General features: G+C 38.6%; 1 protein-coding gene across 2 annotated transcripts in view; it reads left to right on the forward strand.

The window, feature by feature from the left end:
* Cpsf2 (cleavage and polyadenylation specific factor 2) overlaps positions 1-23,456 on the forward strand; it is a 29,539-nt gene that overhangs the window by 1,108 nt on the left and 4,975 nt on the right. Inside the window, exons 1-13 of one of the 2 annotated variants that reach the window (XM_048362167.1) lie at positions 267-423; positions 2,785-2,844; positions 6,684-6,865; positions 7,860-8,019; positions 8,098-8,203; positions 9,958-10,087; positions 12,025-12,140; positions 13,465-13,652; positions 15,123-15,413; positions 17,559-17,659; positions 18,122-18,322; positions 20,123-20,275; positions 21,607-21,832. In XM_048362167.1, coding sequence (XP_048218124.1) covers positions 6,717-6,865; positions 7,860-8,019; positions 8,098-8,203; positions 9,958-10,087; positions 12,025-12,140; positions 13,465-13,652; positions 15,123-15,413; positions 17,559-17,659; positions 18,122-18,322; positions 20,123-20,275; positions 21,607-21,832 — 1,821 coding nt within the window. In that variant the 5' untranslated portion in view covers positions 267-423; positions 2,785-2,844; positions 6,684-6,716. Of the gene's footprint in view, positions 1-266; positions 424-2,784; positions 2,845-6,683; positions 6,866-7,859; positions 8,020-8,097; positions 8,204-9,957; positions 10,088-12,024; positions 12,141-13,464; positions 13,653-15,122; positions 15,414-17,558; positions 17,660-18,121; positions 18,323-20,122; positions 20,276-21,606; positions 21,833-23,456 lie in introns of those variants that run through there. The other variant, XM_048362166.1, reaches the window with a different exon arrangement.

Raw genomic sequence — 23,456 nt, forward strand, 5'->3', positions numbered from 1 at the left:
ATAGTCTTTCCTAGACTCTGGTTGGCCTTAGATTTTTTTTTATATTCTCCCCAACATGCTTGTTTATTATTGAGAGCAATTAACTGTTATATGTTTGAGGTGAAGTAGTGTTACTCAAAATCACTCCTGCCCTGGAAGAATTTATGATCTGAGGGTTCACTACTTTGAACATACATTAGTGTTGCAGTGAGCTTACAGTGAAAGGGTTCTTGGGAAAGAAGCAACAGGTAGGTTGTGATCAGTTGTGTATGATCTTGATTTCCAACTGAGGAGTTTAGGTTTCCACAAGAAGCCAGCGGTTGATTACCCTGTGTAGAGTGAGTGTTGGGACATGTGATGCTTTGGATGATCTCACTGACACATGTATGGTGACAAAACTCAGAAAACAGAAAAACTAGATGAGAGGAAGTTGTCACCGTTCAGGTAAGCTGAGTATCTCCATGAAGTAAGACAGTAAAGGATGTCAGAGAGACTTAAGTAAATGCTGGGTAGGTTTCAGTGGGTGGCCAGCCATTTTCTGGTAAGAAAGTGTCTAGTTTTCAGTCTGGGAGACCTCATGGTTGGTGATGACATTACTTCCAGTCTGAGACATGTACATTAAAAACAGAACGGTGCCAACCTGCATTTTAGGAGCAGCAAAACATAGTGCTCCACAGACCAGAGCATTGATTTTAGTGTCTAGACCTGTGTTATTACAGCAGCCACTAGTCACGCGCAGTACTGGGCTCTTAAAATGTGGTCAGTTTGAATTAAGATGAGCTATAAATATATACTAGATTTTGAAGATAACACAAAAAATCTGACCAAAAAGTTGTCTCCGTTTTTTAATGATTACATGTCAAAATTATAATGTTTTGGTTGTAGTATTAAAAGCTAAAATTAATTTTGCTTATTTTTTACTTTACACTGTGGCCATGAAAAACCTCTTATCTGTAGCAGAGATAGTATAGTCTAGTCTAGACTAGTGATGGGGGAATTTAGGAGGAGATGGAATTTGAGCTGGGCCTCAGAGCAACTTCCTGGCACCCTCCATTGCCAGGAAAGGCATCCAGTTGTTTTTTTGTCTCCCTTGCTCCCCTACTGAATGTGTAGGAGTGTTATTGAAGTTTAATCTGGCAGCTGTGTTTAGACTGAAGTTAATGAAGAAACCCAATTTAAGGTAATGAGACACGATATAAGGTATAGAGAGTAGGAAAGAAGGAAAGTGGTATTCATGCATATCATTCTGATGGAAAATAATCTGAACTCAGTAACAGACTGTCCAAAAAAAAAAAGGAAAGGGAAGACTAAAGCATGTGAGTGGTTCTGGTTACTACAGAGTGATTAGTGAATTAATAGAGTAGACATTGATGTGGTAGAATTATAAAATACATTGTAGGCTGAAAAGTTTAGTTCCCAATTAGAACCAGAAAAGTTATTTGGAGTATTTAGGAGTTCGTCCCTTCTTTCCTTGCTTTTTGTACTCATTCATAGCTGCTAATTTTCCTAAAATATACAAGGTCTTTCTATCATGCTATCTTTCTGCTTGTTAAGAAATCTTTTTTTTTCCTTTCTTTTTTTCTTTTTCTTTTCTTTTCTTCATTTTTTTTTTTTTTTTTTTTTGCCAGTCCTGGGGCTTGAACTCCAGGCCTGGGCACTGTCCCTGAGCTTCTTTTGCTTCAGGCTAGCACTCTACTGCTTGAGCCACAGTACCACTCTGGCTTTTTCTGTTTATGTGGTACTGAGGACTCAAACCCAGAGCTTCCTGCATGCTAGGCAATCACTCTACCACTAAGCCACATTTCTTAAGAAATCTTAAAATGTGTCTTTGTTGCTAATTCCAAGATTTTTCATCATTCAGCCCCTTTATGTTCGTTACACTTTTTCCCTTCCATTTTTGTTGTTGTTGTTTCCCTGTTAGCATGCTGGGCTAGGTTGTTACTGGTACTCTGAGACTGTTTTGTGCTCTAGCTCATGTTATTCCTGTGTTTTGAATACCTTCTGTTTTTCTACCCAGGGCCCCTAAATCTTTAAAGAATAATCTTAGATTTGACCTGTTCCACGATTCTCCATAAACTTTTAAGTAATACTCTTCCTTGTTTTTTGGTTTTTTTTTTGGCCAGTCCTGGGCCTTGAACTCAGGGCCTGAGCACTGTCCCTGGCTTCCTTTTGCTCAAGGCTAGCACTGTGCCACTAGAGCCACAGCGCCACTTCTGGCCGTTTTCTGTATATGTGGTGCTGGGGAATCGAACCCAGTGCCTCATGTATACAAGGCAAGCTCTCTTGCCACTAGGCCATATCCCCAGCCCTGTTTTTGGTTTTTTTTTGAGACAGGGTTTTCTGTTGTAGACTAGGCTGTCCTGGAACTTGTGATCCTCTTGATTCTCCTGTGCTAAGATGGGCTGTACCATGCCCAGTTAAATCTTATTTTCTAAATGCATATTTAAGCTCCTGATAAAATTGCAATCATGGGTCATTATAATATTTCTCTTTTTTTGTACTATCTCTTATGCAAACAAGCTTCCTAAAATTGTCATGTGGGTTTTGTTTTTTTTTTAATGGACCTTATATGGTACATGCTTATATGGTACATGACTTAGGAGACTGAGGCAGGGAATTATAGTTCGGAGACTAGCCTGAGCTACATAGCAAGGCTATCAAAAGAAAAAGGAAACAGGACCATATAATGTATACTACTTGCTGCTGCTCATGGTGTCTTAGGGAATGGCATACAAGTTAAAACATAGTTATAAGGCAGAAGCAAATCATTATGTCACATTTAATACTTATTTACTTGTTTTTCAGATTTACAAAAACCTCTTCCTCTCAGTTCATGGTGTTTCATCATCTGTACAACAGATACTGGTAAATATTAAATGTCTGAATGCCTTATAAAGATACAGTTTTTAGCTGGGAACTGGTGGCCCATGCCATAATCCTAGCTACTCAGGAGAATGAGATATAGAGCATTGAGGTTAAAGCCATCTTCGGCAGAAAGTCTGAGATATTTCATCTCCAAAATAACCAGCAAAAAGCTGAGCCAGATGTGTGGCTCAGGTGGTAGAGTTCCAGCTATATGAGCAAACCAAGTGAGCATGAAGCCAGCTTTATTCTAATGAAGACTTACAATAAGAATAAACTGCCACCTGTTAAAATCTGCATCTTTTTGCAGAAGAGTTTCCATGTTGACTCAGTGTGTCTTCAAGCTAATCTAAATTAAGAAAATGGGAATTAACATAGATTTGAGCAGAATTTTTCTTAGGCTCTGAGTATAACTGGAACAAGACACTTTGGCAGGGAGAACTGTCCAAGTTTTTCTCATCCATTTGTTCAACAAATTGACTACCACTGTGTGGCAGGCACTGTGGAGAGGCATTGAATGTAACTTAGGGATACAGTTTCTGCCCTCATGAAGGTCAGCTTCTAGGTAGAGGTCAGGAGAGAAGGGGACAAAGCAAGTAAAGAGCAATTACAGAGCTCTAAGTATTCGGAAGAACACAGAATCATGTTAGAGAGTGGAAAAGGACTTCAAAGTGGTCCAAGAACAGTGTAGAATAAATTGGATTGGAAGAATACACAAGCTCGAGACCTTAGTGACAGTGGAGATCGAAAGGAATTTGAGAAATGCAGGTTGATATGAGACCACCTCATTTAGAACTTATAACAGTCATTGGTAACTCTCCCTGCTCTGGCTGCTCAGTGGTGTGACTAGGAGACATGTTTGTGGATAAATACTCTGAAAAGTTTGGAAGGAGAAATGATGCAGTGGGTATGGGGGTTGAGGGCTAAGAGAATTTTTATAAGTTGGAAAATTCTAGAGTATACATGTAGGGAAGAAAGAGGATGACTGAGGAAATCAAGCCTGAAAAGGTAAATGAGGGGCTGGGGATATAGCCTAGTGGCAAGAGTGCCTGCCTCGGATACACGAGGCCCTAGGTTCGATTCCCCAGCACCACATATATAGAAAACGGCCAGAAGCGGCGCTGTGGCTCAAGTGGCAGAGTGCTAGCCTTGAGCGGGAAGAAGCCAGGGACAGTGCTCAGGCCCTGAGTCCAAGGCCCAGGACTGGCCAAAAAAAAAAAAAAAAAAAGGTAAATGAGGATGGGTTCAACAGCACACAGGAATTGGCCTTGATTACAGATGGGGCTGATCATTTCATATGATGGGAGATGCAACAGGGAGCATGCTGATAATATTAATAGATATGATATCTGGAAATGAGACATTACTGTCCGATTGCTTTTACTTTTATTTACTGTTTAGTTACTTTCATATGCAGTGAGAGTAGACAGGAGGGACTGCTTGAGCAGAGAAGAAATGTGAAGCAGACAGCCAGCCTGCAAAAACAAGTCAGATTGACAGAAGTATAGCCTGTTGGAGATCTTGCCCTTGAACTTAAAGAGCAAATTTCTGCCTCTGGCAGCATGCAGCTGCTAGTATAGACAAGTGAATGATTGCATTTAACAGGCTGGGGTTTTGCCAGGCTACACAAAGGATTCAAGAAGTGAGATATTTTGAGAGTGCTTGCAAAATCATGAAGGATCATAGATCAAAGTAGGGACCTGAGTAGAGAGAAATGGGAGGAATCATAGGTAGTGTAAATGCCATGAATGTTGAGATACTCCAAGAAATATGTAAGCCAGTAAGATGGACAAGGGAGGGTAAGATGCTTGCAAGGGCTGGGAATATGGCCTAGTGGCAAGAGTGCTTGCCTCATATACATGAAGCCCTGGGTTCGATTCCCCAGCACCACATATATAGAAAACGGCCAGAAGTGGCGCTGTGGCTCAAGTGGCAGAGTGCTAGCCTTGAGCAAAAAGAAGCCAGGGACAGTGCTCAGGCCCTGAGTCCAAGCCCAGGACTGGCCAAAAAAAACCCAAAAAAAAACAAGATGCTTGCAAATGAGATTTTGAAAGTGGTGAAAAAACATTTTTAGTGTTAAGGCCTAGAGTCTTACTTGTCGAGATGGTATCTGAAGTGAAACAAAGGTTATTTGAATCCATAAAGTCAAATAACAAGAGGTCAGTATTGAAGTTACTGAAAGAACACCTATTCAAGAGCAAAAGTCCTCAGTGAATCAGGTCAGGCTAATAGATGCCAGCATTGAAGAGGAAACAAGGAAGGCTAATAGGGAACTAGCTGGGAGACATGAGCTTTATTGGGCCTGGGATATTTAAGACGAAAGAGAAGGCTTAGTTTGGAAGCTACAGTGAGGAACAAGGAACATATGTATTTTGAATTCTAGGAAGTTTACGAGATTTAAAATTAAACCCTTGACAAAGCTTCCTAGGAGACAGAATCATTAAGCAATAGTTGGGTTTCTGTGAAGACAATCAGGTGAACAGACTAAAGTTACAGCTTAATATAGTCATAGATCCAGAGAGCAGACTAAAAAGATGTGAGAAAAGGCAAGAGATTGGGGTACAGCTGGGAGATGTATAAACATTTGTGAGTATGGATAGCCTAGGAGTCTGATTGTTTTCTGTAACTCAGATAAACAAGTAGATTTGGTGGGATTAGCTTCTGGTCAGTTTGTTATGGAAAGTAGTACCTTTACCTTTGTGGATGTCATTGGGTAGATGGTGAGAGATCATCAGGTAATTTGGTGACTTGTATGACTAGACAGGAAAGGCCAATTTTACCGTAAGATGCTAAAATTTGAAATGTTCTTGAAGAGTTGAGCTTTAGTAATGAACTATTACAACATCTATTTATTATCACACAGTTCTGGATCCTAAATCCCAGATGTTTTCATGTTAATCTTTGTGAAATACATGAGTATAGTAGATATCCCAGTGTATACCATCATCTGACATATCTACTATGTGTCAAGTTCTGTTTTAGAAATGATAGACATAAAGTACCACCTCTATCTTCAGTTGCTTACATCCCAGTGCAAGCATTCTTAAACATTAAACTTCCTAAAAGGTGCATGCATTTTTGTGTGTGTGTGTGTGTGTTTGTGTAGGATTATGGTAGACAAATGAGGATCCCTAACTTTTGTGTATGCCAGTTCTCGGGCTTGAACTCAGGGCCTGGGTGCTGTCCCTGAGCTTTTTTGCTTAAGGCTAGTGCTCTACCACTTGAGCCACAGCTCCACTTCTGCCATTTTGTTGGTTATTTGGAAATAAGAGTCTCTCAGATTTTTCTGCCAGGGCTGGCTTCAAACTGCAATCCTCAGACCTCAGTATCCTGAGTAGAGAGGATTACAGGTATGAACCATTAGTGCCCAGCTCATAACTTTTAATTAGAGTCTTAAGGAGGTTATTTGAGGACGATATGTCTAATAGGAGAAAACGACCTGTACACTAGTTGTAATGCAGTGCAATTAATACCATCACAGATGAGTAGTAGTTGAAATTCCCCAATATCCTGTTTACATGTATATTAATACTAATGTTTTATAGGCTGGGATGCGTAGAGGAGGAAAGGTCAATTATTTGCTCCAAATCACAAAGGGGAAGATTCAGATCTGGGTCAATCTGATTCCAAAGTTCACTTTTCATTAAGTCATATTGGAGAGGCACTGAAGACTCTAAACAAAGAGTGTCCTTGTATTTGTGAACTTGGTTGTGATGGAAATGTGTCTTTAAAATATTTCCATGTCTATGGAATTTCTGTGCACCTGCAAATTTGAAATAATGTTTATCTGTTACATATGTTAGGCTATGCTTTTATAATTGCTTTTATTTTTCTTTTAAAAGAATCTTTTAGATTACTGTTACTGGACCAAAAAGATGACCTCTATTATCAAATTAACTACCCTCTCTGGGGTCCAAGAAGAGTCGGCTCTTTGCTATCTTCTACAGGTTGATGAGTTTAGATTTTTATTGGATTGTGGCTGGGATGAGCACTTTTCTATGGACATTATAGATTCCCTAAGAAAGTAAGTTACATTTCATGTTCTGTAAGCTTTTCAAAAAGATTAAAGCAGCTTCTCTCTTCCACCCTTTTGTAATACTACTTTGATGTCCATAACTGTCACTATCTTTGCACAAATTTAGTATATAATGAATGAGTTCTACATATGCCATAAAGCTAAATATTGACATTTTAACTTGTGAAGTTTTGATTGGCACACAAACTTTATTTGTTGAAATACAGCAAATGTTTTGTAACTGTTTCTTGGGTAATGGATCATAGGATTTTGCTCCCTAATTTAGAAAGAATTTTTAAACATGAGCCAGCACGTGTGTTCCAGCGGAAGCCTGCAGTTGTTGTGTATGTAATCTTACTTCCTGTGTATATTAAGGTTTCATGTTATGATGTGGTTTATATAGTATTAACTGTATACACAAAAGGATCCTAATTTGCCAAAAAAATTCATTTATATTTGCTGTTTATTAATTATTGAGAGAAAGAGGAATTAATTTAAAAAATTAGAACTTGAAGCCCAAGAAACAAAACAAATCATATTATTAATTTCCGTTATCCATAAAAACATATGCTTTCCTCATTAAGTGATATTTTACTATAGTGTATATGCTGTCCGTCATGCCAAAAAGCCAGGGCTCAATATATAACATGTGGCCAGTTAAAGTGTCTCTTCCTTAACAATTTCTGAAATTCTAAGTTCAGTTCTTGAATGAAATCAATACTGTACAAAATCCCTATTCATTCAAGATTGATTTATGTGATGTTTGCTTTTCTTTTTTAAATGTAGCTAGGTACACAGATTTAGATGTGCCTTATGCCATAGCATTGTTATCTGTGCAGAGCCCAGGGTATTATTACTTTCAAATTAGAAGTCTCATTAGTTCTTTGTTTTGCTCTTCTATCTCATCAGTGTTCAATCCAGAATGGGTGAATTACTTTGATTGCTCTGCCTTTATCCTTGCAAACCAGAATCGAGTGAGTAGTCATTTTGGTTGTTTTCCTAGGCATGTTCACCAGATCGATGCAGTACTACTGTCTCACCCCGATCCTCTCCATCTTGGTGCCCTCCCATATGCTGTGGGGAAGTTGGGTCTGAACTGTGCTATCTATGCAACCATTCCTGTTTACAAAATGGGACAGATGTTCATGTATGATCTTTATCAGGTAATTTGAACACTTGAGAAAAATTTGAACTCTCCATCAGCAATCATCTTTAACCTTTCCCTTACGTTATTCTTCTAGTCTCGACACAATACAGAAGATTTTACACTCTTTACACTGGATGATGTGGATGCAGCCTTTGATAAAATACAGCAGCTAAAATTCTCTCAGATTGTGAATTTGAAAGGTAAAAAAATGTTTCAGTAGCAAATTGTTGCACTAATGGTGTTTCCCACCCCCACATCTATGATAGGGAACAAAGCCAGAGCTTCTTGAATGCTAGGCAAGCACTTTGCTACTAAGAGAGTTCAGCATTCTGAAAAATACTGAATTCCTAATCCAGTTATAAGCATGATAGCATGAGAATGAAAGTCAGCATTTTTTTGCCTCAATGTATAACTCTGAATTTCTATTTGAATTTTATAATATCCCATACTAAATAATGACAAGATGTGTGTCTTCATATTTATTGTAGAAAAGCCTTATTTTAGTTTTTACTGTTCAGAATGAAAAAAAAAAATGCCTGAATCCTTGGAGCTTATAGCTTGATTCAGCAGGCAGAATAGCTCAGATGTCTAAATGTAGTAACTGAAGTACTGTGGCATCCAGCCAAACTGACTGACTCGTAAAATTGGACACTAAAATGTTTGTTTTTTAATGAGGATATCATATAGTAAGTCTGTTTATCAACTGCAGAGAGAAGTGTATTAGATTAAAATTTTTCTTAAAAATGATCTGTGGTGCCAGGCGCTGGTGGCTCATGTCTGTCATCCTAGCTGCTCAGAAGGCTGAGATCTGAGGACCACAGTTTGAAGAGCTCGGGTAGGAAAGTCCACCAGACTCTTAGCTCCAATTAACTACTCAGAAAAAGCCAGAAGTGGCATTGGGGCTCAAATAGAAGAGCACTAGCCTTGAGCAAAAAGAAGCTCAAGAACAGCACCCAGGCACAGAGTCCAAGTCCCTGTACTGGCAAAAAAAAAAAAAAAAGCTGTGGTAAACTGGGTGGGCATTGGTGGCTCATGCTGGTAATCCTAGCTACCCAGGAAGTTGAAACCTAAGAATCACAGTTCAAAACCAGCCCTAGTAAGAAAAATACACAAAAGCTATGGTATTAAAAAATGGTACCATAATGGTCTCTGTGGGGTTACCTAGGAAGTAGCCGTCAGTGGTTTCCATAGTATTTCTATAGTTCACTATGGGATAACTCTACTGTAATGAAAATGGAGTCACCAGGCACCAGTGACTCAGGCTGAGAGCTGAGAATCACGGTTCAAAACCAGCCTGGGCAGGAAGGTCTGTGAGACTCTTACCTCCAAATAACCACCAGAAAACCAGAAGTGGCACTGTGGCTCAGAGTGGTAGAGTACTGTCCTTGGACAAAAAAATCTCCGGGATAGTACCCAGACCCTTAGTTCAAGCCCCACAACCTACAAGAAAGAAAGAAAAAGAGAAGAAAGACACTAGGGTTGTGTTCTTTATAAACACAAATATCTGTGTACAAATACATTATATGAGAGTATTTGCCTTCAACTGAAATGGAGTTGCTGGAGACAGAAGAGTGAGATTTCCTTTTTTTTAAAAAATCAAATTACATTCAGTTGGGTGTTAGTGTGTTTTATTTTTACATTCTCACATATTTACAGTGTATCCATTTAGTCTCACCCCCTATATCACTCTTGTGTGCCCCTCCTTCCTTCCTCAGAACAGTTTTTATAGGTTTCATTGCTCTATTTTCATTGTTGCAAATAATCTATTTCCACTGTACTCAGCATCATTCATCCTCTTTGTTAGACCTGTGGCTCGTACCTACTCCCTGACAGACTTTTTTTGTATGCATGTTTACTTTTTAATTTTGTGACTTTGGACAAGTTAATGTTGAAAAATACAGTCTTTCTTTAGGGCTGATGGAGAAATCTAATATTGTTACTCTCGTTGACATAGGTAAAGGCCATGGTTTGTCCATCACACCTTTGCCAGCTGGTCATATGATAGGTGGAACAATATGGAAAATAGTCAAAGATGGAGAGGAAGAAATTGTTTATGCAGTTGACTTCAACCACAAGAGGGAGATGTAGGTATATCAAAACAAAAGTTAAAGGAATACAGTTGCTATTACTCTTTTGAGGGAAAACTCAAAAAGAAATAATTCTCTTGGTTTTTTACTTTTTTTTAAAACCAGGAGTCAACAGTAATTTAAAAGCATCAAACAGTGAATGTCTTCACTATTTGCATTATAAAGAAAAATGTTTGGTATACGATATAAAATGGTTTTAAAATTCTTTATATAAACATGTACTGTATAAACCAGATGTCTCCCATTTGCAAAGGAAGTGAATTTTTGTACATCAAATTATATTTGAATGCTCTTGATTTACTGCTGAACAGAACTTTGTGGGCTTTATTTCTAAAATCAGTAGTTACCCTCTATCTTAATCATTTAATGCCAGTTTGTATACTGTAAATTTGCTATAAATTTTTGGTGTTCATTCTTATAATTTTTTGTTACATCTGAACATTAAGTTCATAGCTGTTTTATATTAGATTTCAGTAGACTCAAGATTTTTACATTTAAAATATTTGATATGAGTAGTTTGAATTTTATAATCATATTTGTTAACCTGAAAAGGATGATCCGTTGAGTAAATGGTGAATGAGTTCAACCATTTTGAAGAATATAAATTTGTGTGTTTGCAGTATAACAAAATAAAATTTAGATGGATTAGAATTAAATAGAGAGGGAAACCTGATCTCTGATTTGGAAGAAACATTGTCAGCATAAAGGTAACAAACCAATACATAAGAAAAATCTGATAGTATTGAAGCAATCTGAAACAATTCAATTATTTTTTTAACAAAGAGCTAGGGAAAATATTTACAGTAAGTTTGCCAAAGATTTTCATGTATATAAGACCAGGAATTAATTCATTCGATCAAATACATTACTTTCACCAGGTGGTGGTGGCGGCTCACTCCTGTAATCCTAATTATTCGGCCAGCCTGGGCAGGAAAGTCTGTGAGACTCTTACCTCCAATAAGCAACTACTCAGAAATAGCTGAAAGTGGTGCTGTGACTCCAGTGGTAGAAACTAGCTTTGAGGAAGCTCAGGGACAGTACTCAGATCCTGAGTTCAAGCTCCAGGATCAGTACCAACCCCCTACCTCCCATATATATCTTGAAAAGTAGATAAGAATTAAAGTATTTATTAAACGCGTTAAAATTATTCTTAAATGATGATAGCCGTCTGGGAAGTATTTGATGAGCTAATCACTCTTCCTCATTGAATCTTTCTGGAAAAGGAAAAATTTCCTGGAAAAAGAGTTAAACCTTTCTGGAAAGCCCTTTGTCAATACTTGTATGTTCTAGTAAATGCATTTTTAGCAAAACTAGAAATGCAACTGAAGCTTTTTGCAAAAATGTTCTCTGAAAGATAAAATGGCAAAAACATGACCTAAATTTCAAAGGAAGTGATTTCATAAATACAGTATAGACACAATAGAAAATTTCTACGACTGTGAACCAGACAAAGCAGACATTGCTAATCACAGCACTCAGGAGGGTAAAGTAGGAGAATTGTGAGTTTGAGACCAGTCTGGGCTACACAGCAAGGATATCTCCCCCCCAAAACAAAAAACTATTTTACTTTACAATTGCTAAAAATTGTATCTAGAAAAATGTTTTACTGTTGTGGGAAAAACTCCAGATTATAGAGCTCAAATTCAGGAATATACATAGAATAACCACTTCTTATAACACATACATAGCTACACAGAACAATTTATATTCTTGTAAAAAAAAAAAGTATACAAAATAAGTCACTTAGTTTGGAGTGATGGTCCCCTGGAAGACATTTTCCTCTTTATCCTTTTTGGAATTTTTAAATCAATGAGCATATATACTATTATAGTTAGTATAAGAGAACCTTATAAAGGCAGTTGCTTGTTTTTTAAGTAAGCTATTGTTTATTTGAAGTAACATAAAATACTCTTTGTCTTTAAACTTTGTTATAGCCACTTAAATGGATGTTCCTTGGAAATGCTAAGCAGACCCTCTCTACTTATCACAGATTCATTTAATGCTACATATGTACAGCCTAGAAGAAAACAGAGGGACGAGCAACTTCTGAGTACGTATTATGTCTTGTTCCCCGTAAATAGCTGTACAGATGTATGATAGTGTAGACTTCTATTTAACTGGCCATAAGTGACGGGCTCACTCTAGGGTTTCCAAAGAAAGTGTTCCATGACTATAGCAGCATTTTGTGTAGAGACGCATTTGTGGAGTAGGTATGCCATTCAACACATAGCTAGCCCTCCCAAGTATGTGCTTCACAGGTACATGCCTATATAAAGACTTCATGTATATATTAGAAAAGCACACCATAAAAGGAAAGCAAACAAAAGAGATGAAAGTTTGCATAGTCTGCCGGGTCTGTACTGCATGTTTTTATACCCTAATCCAGGCATCTCCATTTTAAAGAGGTTTCTCTGGGCTTTCAATGCTTGCTTCTGCTATGATGCAGTCTGTGGTACTTCATATTCCTTTTAGAAGCCATATGGGATTTCAGCAGGAAAAATTGTTTTTCACTTTAAAATGTGTTTACCTAAGTCTGTCTACTTAAAAAGTATAACTGCAACTTTTTTACTCTATTTCACAAATTTGATAACTTTAAGAAGCTCTTCAATCCTTGCATTTGTTTATTTATTTTTGTCAGTCATGGGCTTGAACTCAGGGCCTCAGAGCTCTTTTACTGAGCTCTTTTACTCAAGGCTAGTGCTCTATGACTTTTAACTACAGCTCTACGTCCAGTTTTCCGGTGGTTAATTGGAGATAAGAGTTGTGGATTTTTCCTTACAGGCTGGCTTTGAACCTCAATCCTCAGATCTCAGCCTCCTGAGTAGCCAGGATTGCAGGTGTGAATTGCCAGCTTTTAGGTTTTATTTTGGGGGCCTGAACTCTCGGGTCTTGTTCTCATTCAGCTTTTTGCTAACAGCTGGTACCCCACCATTTGAGCCATACCTCCATTTCCAGCTTTTTGCTGGTTAATTAGAGATAAAAGTCTTTTGAATTTGGTTAACTGGGGTGCCTCTGCACCTCCATCCTCAAATCTCAATCTCCTGAGCAGCTAGTATCCTAGCTGATGTGAGCCACCAGCACCTATCTTGTCTTTGTTTTTTGTTTATTCAGGTTTTTTTCTTTGCTAGAATTTGCTTTTACCAAAAGTTTTTAAGCTGACTAATGAAATTTATTTGTAAAGATGATTTGTTGGAAGAGAATATGATCTATATTCTATAGGCATGCATACAAAATATATCTTACAATTGCTTGCTTATAAATTATACTCTTCATTGTAAGACAGTCTTTATTATAAAAAAATGAAAAAGTTATCGTTAATTTTGTAGCAAAAGTATTGCCATGTTCTGTAGGGACTTGACTTTGTTGTCTTCTAGCAAATGTCCTGGAGACCCTACGAGGTGATGGGAATGTATTAATAGCAGTGGACACTGCAGGCAGAGTTTTGGAACTCGCTCAGCTTCTCGATCAGATTTGGAGAACTAAAGATGCAGGATTGGGTGTTTATTCATTGGCACTCCTAAATAACGTCAGTTACAATGTGGTGGAGTTTTCCAAGTCCCAGGTTTGTTTTCATGTTATTTATCATAAAGAAGTTTGTTACAGTGATTGGGCTTAGAAACTGATATCTTAATTATCCTTTGGGAATTTTTTTCTAATGAAGCTGTTAATAATAATAGCTAAACATTAATGGCTTGCTGATTGCGTGTTTTATGTATAGTATTTCATTTAATCCATATGTATCCTATAAAGTACTTTCTATTTGTATCCCTAGTTTGCAAATTGAACAGGTTGTGTGTGTGTGTGTGTGTGTGTGTGTGTGTGTGTGTGTGTAAGAGAGAGAGAGAGAGCTGGGGATATGGCCTAGTGGCAAGAGCACTTGCCTCGTATACATGAAGCCCTGGGTTCAATTCCCCAGCACCACATATATAGAAAAAATTTTCTCTATATTTTTCTATATATGTGGCCACAAGTGGCGCTGTGGCTCAAGTGGTAGAGTGCTAGCCTTGAGCAAAAAGAAGCCAGGGACAGTGGTGCTCAGGCCCTGAGTCAAAGGCCCAGGACTGGCAAAAAGAGAGAGAGAGAGAGAGAGAGAGAGAGAGAGAGAGAGAGAGAGAGAGAGAGAGAGAGAGAGAGAGAGAGAGAGAGAGAGACTGGTTTGAACCTAGGACATAAACCCTGATAATTTATATCCCCATCCATTTTATAATTTTATTTTGAAGCTGGGTGGGTCAAGCTACTTGGGAGGCTAATAATGGAATGATCATGATTTGAAGCCAGCTTGATTAGAAAAGTTTGCAACATTCCATCTCCGCAGAAGAAGCTGGACATGGTGGTACTATCTATTATCTCAGCTACTACAGGAACCTAAAATAAGTGGATTATAGTCCAGCTGTAGGTCTGGGCAGGAAGTGAGGCCCTGGCTCAAAAATAACAATGTAGAAAAGGCTGAAGGCCTGGTTTATGGTAGAATGCTTATGCCTAGCAAAGCCCGGAATTTAAACCTCAACCAAAAAAATTTTTTGAGACATGGTATGGCTAAGTTGCCCAGGTTGGCCTCAAATTTGCTATCCTCCTGCCTCAAATTCTCCAGTCATTGGGATTACAGTTTTGTACCACCTTGTCTGCATTACATTGCTTTTCTAACTCTGGGTTGATCTATAAAATGGAGACTAAAAAAGAACCAATCTCATATAAATGTTCATTATTCTTTCAGTAAGCTCTTTCCCTTGAAAAGAGCTGTATGGTAAGCTATTCATTTAGAATATTACCTTGCCTTCTCAAAAAGACTTAAGGTGATTTATAAATGGAACAGTGCAAAGTTGGATTTTTAAGGATGAAAACTGAAATAGGAGGAGCTAGTGGGTATAAAAAAGCAGAAAAGAAGCTGCTTGTCAAAATGGTTACAAATTTAAGCAGCTAATGGGGAAAAGGAACCTAAAACAAGAGAGGATGTGAATTTCTTCACTATTGTAGAGTACATTGATTGGAATTACAGTATTTTCTAATTATTATTTTTTTCTCCTTGTTTTAGGTAGAATGGATGAGTGATAAGTTGATGAGATGTTTTGAAGATAAAAGAAATAACCCATTTCAATTTCGCCATCTCTCTTTGTGCCACGGCCTTTCTGACTTGGCTCGAGTACCGAGCCCCAAAGTTGTACTCGCCAGCCAACCTGACCTAGAATGTGGATTTTCAAGGGATCTCTTTATTCAGTGGTGTCAGGACCCTAAAAACTCAATCATTCTAACCTACAGAACAACTCCTGGGACTTTAGCACGATTCCTGATAGATAATCCTTCTGAAAAAATTACAGAAATAGAGGTAAGTACCTGCATGCCAATTTGTAACTATTTTGAGGGGTACACTGTGCATGACAGATAAAAATTAGTGGCAAAAAAACAAACCTTGAAGTTGTTCCCGTATTTCAACAACAATACCAGTAGAGAGCCTGTAATAGCACAACCTTGAAAGCTCCTAAACTAGAAGGCATGATGCCTACAGCTCATTCTCAGCTTCATCCATAACATGCAACTTTATCTCAAACTTATCAGAGAAGGAGAAGTGGTCAGGCCAGAATTCCTTGATCTTACATCAGCCATACACTAACCTGCTGTGTACCTGCTGTCTTTAATTCCTAACACACAGTTGAATAACCAAGATGTTAAAAGATGGTTTGCTTAATCAAGCCCAAATCTATGTGTTTCCAAACCTAGTATCATTGACTGAAGTTTATAACAGCTGATAAGTGGATGGGATGGTTAATAGCTGGAAAAATTGTGTAGTCTTAGATGACTGCTTTTCATTTTGCTTAAGAGAAGCATAGTGTTAGTAACCAAATTCTAAGCAAGGATTCCAAGAAAGCTTTTAAAAGTGAAATACTGCCTTGGCTTATTTAGTACCTTAGAAATTAATGCCAAGCTAAACGAATTCACAAGTACTTGAAGCAGTTTCATTAGGCATGAAATACAAACTTGAAAATTGTAATTACTAGAGTTTCAGTTAATGCCATTATGCCATTTGAGGAATTAAGAGGACATTGAAAGTTTGAAAAAAAATAGATGACATTTAGAAGCATCCTAATGAAATCAGAAGCAGCAGAAATACAACATATCAGGTTTTTAATTTTTTAAGGAATATTTCTAGGGCTGGGAAAGTAGCTTAGTGGTAGAGTGCTTGCCTAGCATGCACAAAGCCCTAGGTTCAATTCCTCAGGACCACATATACAGAAAAAGCCAGAAGTGGCGCTGTGGCTCAAGAGGTAGAGTGCTAGCCTCAAGCCAAAGAAGCCAGGGACAGTGCTCAGGCCCTGAGTCCAATCCCCAGAACTGTCCCCCCATCCCTCCCCCCCGCCAAAAAAAAAAAAATTCTACCCAGGATTTTTTCCCTGCTCGCTTTCCTAGTAATGTGCTTTCTGTAATCATTCCTTCTTTTCATCATCTGGTATGTTTTGTATTTTGGGTTGTTGGTTTTTTTCTACTCAATCATTTCCCAAACAATGTTTACTCTTCTGAAGCTGCCTTTCTCTGTTTTCCTTCCGGGAATAGCAGGACTTCCCACATATAAACTCCAGCCAGAAACCTAGGAATGTTCCCTGAAGCCTAATGTATACTGAAAGTTAATGCATGTCCTAATTTTCTCACATCGAACACACCTGTGAAACTTGCACTCAGATCAAGAAGTAGAATATTGCTAGTGTTCCCATCTCTTCTTTGCCAGTCCTGCTTCTCCCCTCCAAAGAACCACTGTCCTGCACAGTTTAGTAAAGCACAGATAAGTATAACTTCTAATTCCTTGCTTTTCTCTCGCCATCTACACCAATGCATCAGTGAGTCCCATTATTTCCTAAATTTGTCTACTTTTCTCTGTCACTAATACCATTGCCAAAAGTAAACAAAATAAATTGTATTTGCTTTTCACAAATATTTTGCCTTTTTCTAAATCATTAAGTAAAGTGAAATATCTTTCCATGGATATTTTATCTGTCTTCCTTATTTTGTAAATTGCCTTTATATATTTAGTCTTTTTTTTTTTTTAATTTTGGCAACATTCTTAGGAAAAAAAGTAGCTTCTGATGGTAACAGTGCTGCCCATATTTTCCTGAACTTACTTTGATTTTATGAGATCTGAAATGCTCAAGATCTTTTTATTTATTTATTTATTTTTGGTGCTATACTCATCTTTTCTGTTGTGAATTTTATGGCTTTGGGGTTATATGTAGTCTCCTCTACTCCAAATTATAAAAATACTGTTCAGAATTTTGTTCTCCTGATCATTGTATTTTAGCTAGTTTGATTTAATCCATCCTAGATAAGTGACAGTGCCTATTTTAGTAGTAATCTAACTAGCATCTGTAACTACATCTAATATAAACTTCATTAATTTCTGTGGAAAGATAAGGAATTAAGTTGAGATGGTTTCTTACACCCCCACTGCCTTCACCTTGATATTGATATTTCCTTTTGTTAGTTGAGGAAACGTGTCAAGCTTGAAGGGAAAGAACTTGAGGAATACTTGGAAAAAGAAAAACTAAAGAAAGAAGCTGCCAAAAAACTGGAGCAATCAAAAGAGTAAGTTAAGTTTATGTAATAAGAAAGGAATGTATTCCTGGTACTAGCAGTCAGTTAAGAATACTTAGATGCACATGGCCCACAATCCTATAATTCCAGCACTTCAGAGGCTAAGGCAGGAGGATCATGAGTTCAAGGCCAGACTCTGTTACATAGTCAATTCTAGGCTGGCCTGTGCTACATAATAAGACCTTACCTCAAAAAAAAAAACCTACACTAAAATGAAAATAGTCAAATTTCCTTATTTCCTTTAGACTGCACTACTTTTGTTAACATCTTTCAAATGGCTAAAACACTGAATGATTTCTTATTAATGTAAATATGTATTAACTAGCAGTTAATATTAAGTTTTATAAAATATTGATTCAGTCATCTTGAGTATTGTTTTATAAGTTACTATTGGTTTAATAGTACTATTAATTTGCAGTAATAATGTTATGATCTATTCCCAAATCCTCCTAGGGCAGACATAGATTCCAGCGATGAGAGTGATGTGGAAGAAGATATCGACCAGCCATCAGCTCATAAGACAAAGCACGACCTGATGATGAAAGGGGAAGGCAGTCGGAAAGGAAGTTTCTTCAAACAGGCAAAGAAGTCCTATCCTATGTTTCCTGCCCCAGAAGAAAGAATTAAATGGGATGAATATGGAGAGATTATCAAGTATGTGAGCAAAACAGATTGATCTTTCTAGCAGATTGGAGCTATCATCTCATCTGTGTTATTTCAGCTTAGTGAATTTTATCTTTCTGGTCACCATATGTTTTGTTAGCTTCTTTTTTATTTTTATTTTTTTGCCAGTCCTGGGGCTCGAACTCAGGGCCTGAGCACTGTCCCTGGCTTCTTTTTGCTCAAGGCTAGCACTCTGCCACTTGAGCCGCAGCTCTACTTTCAGCTTTTTCTGTGTATGTAGTACTGAGGAATCAAACACAGGGTTTTGTGCATGCTAGCAAGCACTCTACCACTAGGCCAACTTCCTGGCCCCAAGACTTGTAGTTTGATACAGAAAAAAAGAAATGTTGAAGAACATCTAGAAAATTGTTGTTAAGGGGAAACATTTTGTAACTTAGTTGCGTGTAAAGCTTAAAAAGATAATGTGCGTTTAGCTACTTAAGAAGTAGAAATCAGGAGAATTGTGATTTGAAACTAGCCTGGGCAAAAAGTTCACAAGACATCATCCCAACCAGTGTCTGGGCATAGTGGCGTGTTCTTGTCCTCTGTGGTGCATAAAAGACTGAGATCAAGAGAATTGTGGCTCTATGCCATTCTAGGGAAAATATTTTTTGACGCCCCACCCCCTCATCTCAACAGAAAAAGTTGGGTGTGATAGTACATGCCAGGCATCCCAACTTCAGTGGGTGCACAAATTGGAGGGACCTGTTTAGGCCTGAAAAATAACCAGACAGAAGAGCTACAGCAGCCACCTAGGTGTTTTGAGAATTGAGTGGGAGTGGGCTTGGGAAGGAAGCATAGACAATTATAGGAAAGTGATGAGAGTGTTATAAACACATTTATGTTTTACTTTTAAGTAGCACTCTCATTGTAAGTAGAGATAGATGCAAATCAACATCGACATAAAGATGAAAGCCTACAAGGGAGTTAATTTGTCTTTCAGTCTTCTTGGTAATGTACAAATACAGACTTTTTTCTTTTTTTTGGTTGGTCGTGGGCCTTTTACTCAGGGCCTAGGCACTGTCCCTGAGCTCTTTTTGCTCAAGACTCATTACCACTTTGAGTCACAGCTATATTACCAGTTTTTGAGTGGTTAAATTGGAGATAAGAATCTCACGAGGACTTTTCTGCCCAGGCTGGCTTCAAACCGCAGTCCTCAGATCTCAGCCTCCTGAGTAATGAGGATTATAGGCATGAGCCAACAGCACCTGAGAAATAATTTTTAAAAAGAATGCAGGACTAGATTGCAGGAGTACTTGCTCTAGCCATTGAAATCTTGCAATGACCTGTCTAGGGGACTTTAGCTAGTTTACACCATGTGAGCTAAGAGCATGCTTTAGTGGTTATGAAAATCACAATATATGTATATAGACATCTGATCCTTGATACTATGAAATTCCATTGTTTTGGGTTCAAACGTATGTTTAAGTCTTAATATTTTTTTCCCCTTGTCCTGGTGCTTGAACTCAGGGCCTAGGCTTTGTCCCTGAGTTTCTCTGTGCTCAAGGCTAGCACTCTAGCACTTGATCCACAGCACCACTTCTGGCTTCTTCCGAGTAGTTTTTTGGAGATGAGAGTCTCACAGACTTCCCTGCCCCAGCTAGCTTTGAATTTCCATCCTCAGTTCTCAGCCTCCTCAGTAGCTGTGATTACAGGAGTGAACCACCAGCACCCGGCTTAAGTCTTGAAATATTTAAGGAGTCTAAAATTATGCTGCCTCCTAGTTAGTTATACATATTAAGTAACATTACCTTGCTTTTTACTGCTTCTAATTAGAGATTTCTTATTTAGACCAGAGGATTTCTTAGTGCCAGAACTTCAAGCTACTGAAGAAGAGAAAAGCAAATTAGAATCTGGTTTGACAAATGGAGATGAACCTATGGATCAAGATTTGTCTGATGTTCCTACCAAGTGTATTTCTACAACAGAATCTATAGAAATCAAGTAAGTGCTTTTGTTGCATTTGGAAAATTATAAAATTTCCAGCACTTGAATTATATCTTTTACATTGTTTCAAATGTAAACTTTCTGATTATTTTCTGGTTAGGCTTATGCTTTTAAATTTTGATTTCTTTTTCCCTGAAATGGCTAGCAAAGTAAGAAGGTAGGGTTGGGGTTTGTTTCTTGTTTTTTTCGTTGATGACATTTGAATTTTAAAGTAATTTTGTTAGTAGTGGGAAGGGCAGGAAGTTAACCATTAAATTATGTGCTTACATGAGGAAACATTATTTCTGGCCATAGTAACTCTAGTGGGAAATAAAGGAGAAAATTGTTGTCATAAGTTTGATTGACTGCTTGTTTCAGAACAAGCCTTGACTTAAACATCTCTAATGATCTAATATGTAGAAAATGTGATATGCCTAGAAGTAGCTGAACTTATTTATTCCACCTGGTGTCAGTGGCTCAGGTCTGCAATCATAGCTATTAAAACAAAGCTGAGAGGGCTGGGAATGTGGCTCAGTGCTAGAGCGCTTGCCTAGCATGCATGAAACCCTGGGTTCGATTCCTCAGGGCCACATAAACAGAAAAGGCCAGAAGTGGACTGTGGCTCAAGTAGTAGAGTGCTAGCCGTGAGCAAAGGAAGCTCAGATAGTGTTCAGGTCCTGAGTTCAAGCCCCAGAACTAGTCAAAAAAAAAAAGCTAAGAAACTGTTCTCAGTTGAGATCTGTAATAGCTAAGATCCAAAGGATCTTAGTTTGAGGCCAGTCCAAGCAGAGAAGTCTATGAGACTCTTATCTACAAAATAACAGGCAAAAGGCAGAGCTGGAACACTAGACACTGGTGCAGTTTCTAATCCTATCTACTCAGAAGGCTGAGTTTGAAGGTCGTGGCTCAAAGCTAGCATGCACAGACAAAATTTGAGACCTTTATCTACAATTATCCAACAAAAAGCCAGAAGTAGAAGTATGGCTTAAGTGGTAGAATGCCACCCCTGAGTGAAAAATCGAAGCAAAATCATTGAACCTGGAGTTCAAGCCCCAATATGGACACAAGAGCAATAGAAGCAGGGCTAGGGCCCAGCCAAGCAAGCATAGAGTCCTGAGTTTAAACCCCAGGACCACCATAGTTAATATAAATGCAGTAAATGATTGATTGAAAATTTTATTTTCAGAATCCTCTGGACTAAGATGTAAATAATACATGTAATAATATAACATATTTCTCAAATCCTCATTTTTTGTTGTTTACATTTCCTTCCTGAGGATGAAAGTTGCTTTTTAAAGCCTACTTTGAAAATTGTCGGAAAACTAAGCTCAAATCATGTCTAATTACAGGGCTAGGGTTACTTACATAGACTATGAAGGACGCTCTGATGGGGATTCCATTAAAAAAATCATTAATCAGATGAAACCACGGCAGTTGATCATCGTCCATGGCCCACCAGAGGCCAGTCAAGATCTGGCAGAGTGCTGCCGTGCCTTTGGAGGGAAAGATATTAAAGTGTACATGCCAAAGCTACACGAGACTGTCGATGCCACCAGCGAAACACATATCTACCAGGTAAGTAAGCTGCTTACCACGTGAGCTGCTGAGCTGCATAGAAATGAACCCTTTTGCAGGTTAAGACAGGTACAAGGCCAGGGTGCTGGTGGCTCATGCCTATAATCTTAGCCATTCAGGAGCCTGAGATCTGAGGATTGTAGTTCAAAGCCAGACTGGGCAAGAAAGTCTATTAGACTCTTATCTCCAATTAATCACCAGAAACTGGAAGAAGAGCTGTGGTTCAGAGTGGTAGAACACGCCAGCATTGAACACAAAAGCTCAGGACAGCACCTTAGCCCTGAATTTAAGCACTACAACCAACAACAACAAAAACACAGGTACATTAGGAATGCAGTGTGAGAGAGACAGACATGGTACCCTGCTCTAGCAGGTCCCATAGTCCACAAGGTTTAAATGAGCACATAGCATTTCCTCCATGAATACATCTGTCAGAAGTAGTCCAGGGTACTAGGAGAATACGAGGGCCCTGATTAAATGTGGAGAGGTTGTGTGTGGGTCTATGGGTGTGTCCCCTGTGGCTTGAACTCAGGGCCTGGCCACTGTCCCTGAGGTTTTGTGCTCAAGGCTAGTGCTCTACCACTTAGAGCCATAGCACCACTTCTGGCTTTTTGGTAGTTATTGGAACGCCTGCCTGGGCTGGCTTTGAATTGCAATCCTTAAATCTCAGCCACCTGAATAGATGGGATTACAAGTGTAAATCATCCAATGTCCGGCTCCTGAATATGGATGTTTAGAAAAAGGGTTTCGGAATGAGTGAGAGCTGACTTGTAATACATAAATAGGAATTTTTTTTTGATAACCAAGTAGGAAGAGAGGAGAAAGGGGGCTTCTAGGTTAAGCAAACAGTATTTGCAAAACAACACAAGTTCAATAATTTAAAAATTATCACCGATATCAAGGTCTTTCTAACTGAAACAAATGGAGATAGGTGCAGAAAGCCGGACTGAGCACTAAGGAGAGGTGAAGTCATCTTTGGTTATGGTTGATAGTGACAGCCTCAGGTAGCCGTGACACCTGTATTTGGAAAAAATGGCTCGCAACTGCATATTAGGCAGAACAGTAGTTCTAGGAAGGGTAAGTGGAAGCAGCATGCTAAAGCCATGGATGTGGGAGACTCCATGGTCCACACAGCTGTTGTGTGAACCAGCAGCCAAGTAGGACCAGAACCAGTGGTTCCCCCATGGCTACACGTGCGGTGGGGTGCTGGGCTCTGCATCTCACTGGTCATGTTAAAAGTCCTGGAGGGGAACAAAAGCAACTCCGTCTGTTTCTACTGTGCAGCCTAGGTTATGAATCTGTACATTGGAACGTAGACATGTGCCCTCGGGATCTTACAGGTCATATAGATCATAATGAATACCAGATTTTCAGACTTTAGTCACATTACCAGGGTTAGAAAATGACAATAAGAAGCTATATGTTTTTTGCCAGTCCTAGGGCATGAACTTAGGGCCGGGGCACTGTTCCTGAGCTTCTTTTGCTCAAAGCTAACACTCTACCACTTGAGCCATAGTGCCACTTCCAGCTTTTTCTATTCGTGTGGTACTGAGGAATCGAACCCAGGGCTTCCTGGATGCTAGGGAAGCACTCTACCGCTAAACCACATTCCCAGTCCAAGAAG

Source organism: Perognathus longimembris, chromosome 14 (assembly GCF_023159225.1).
Source record: "Perognathus longimembris pacificus isolate PPM17 chromosome 14, ASM2315922v1, whole genome shotgun sequence".
Lineage (NCBI taxonomy): Eukaryota > Metazoa > Chordata > Mammalia > Rodentia > Heteromyidae > Perognathus > Perognathus longimembris.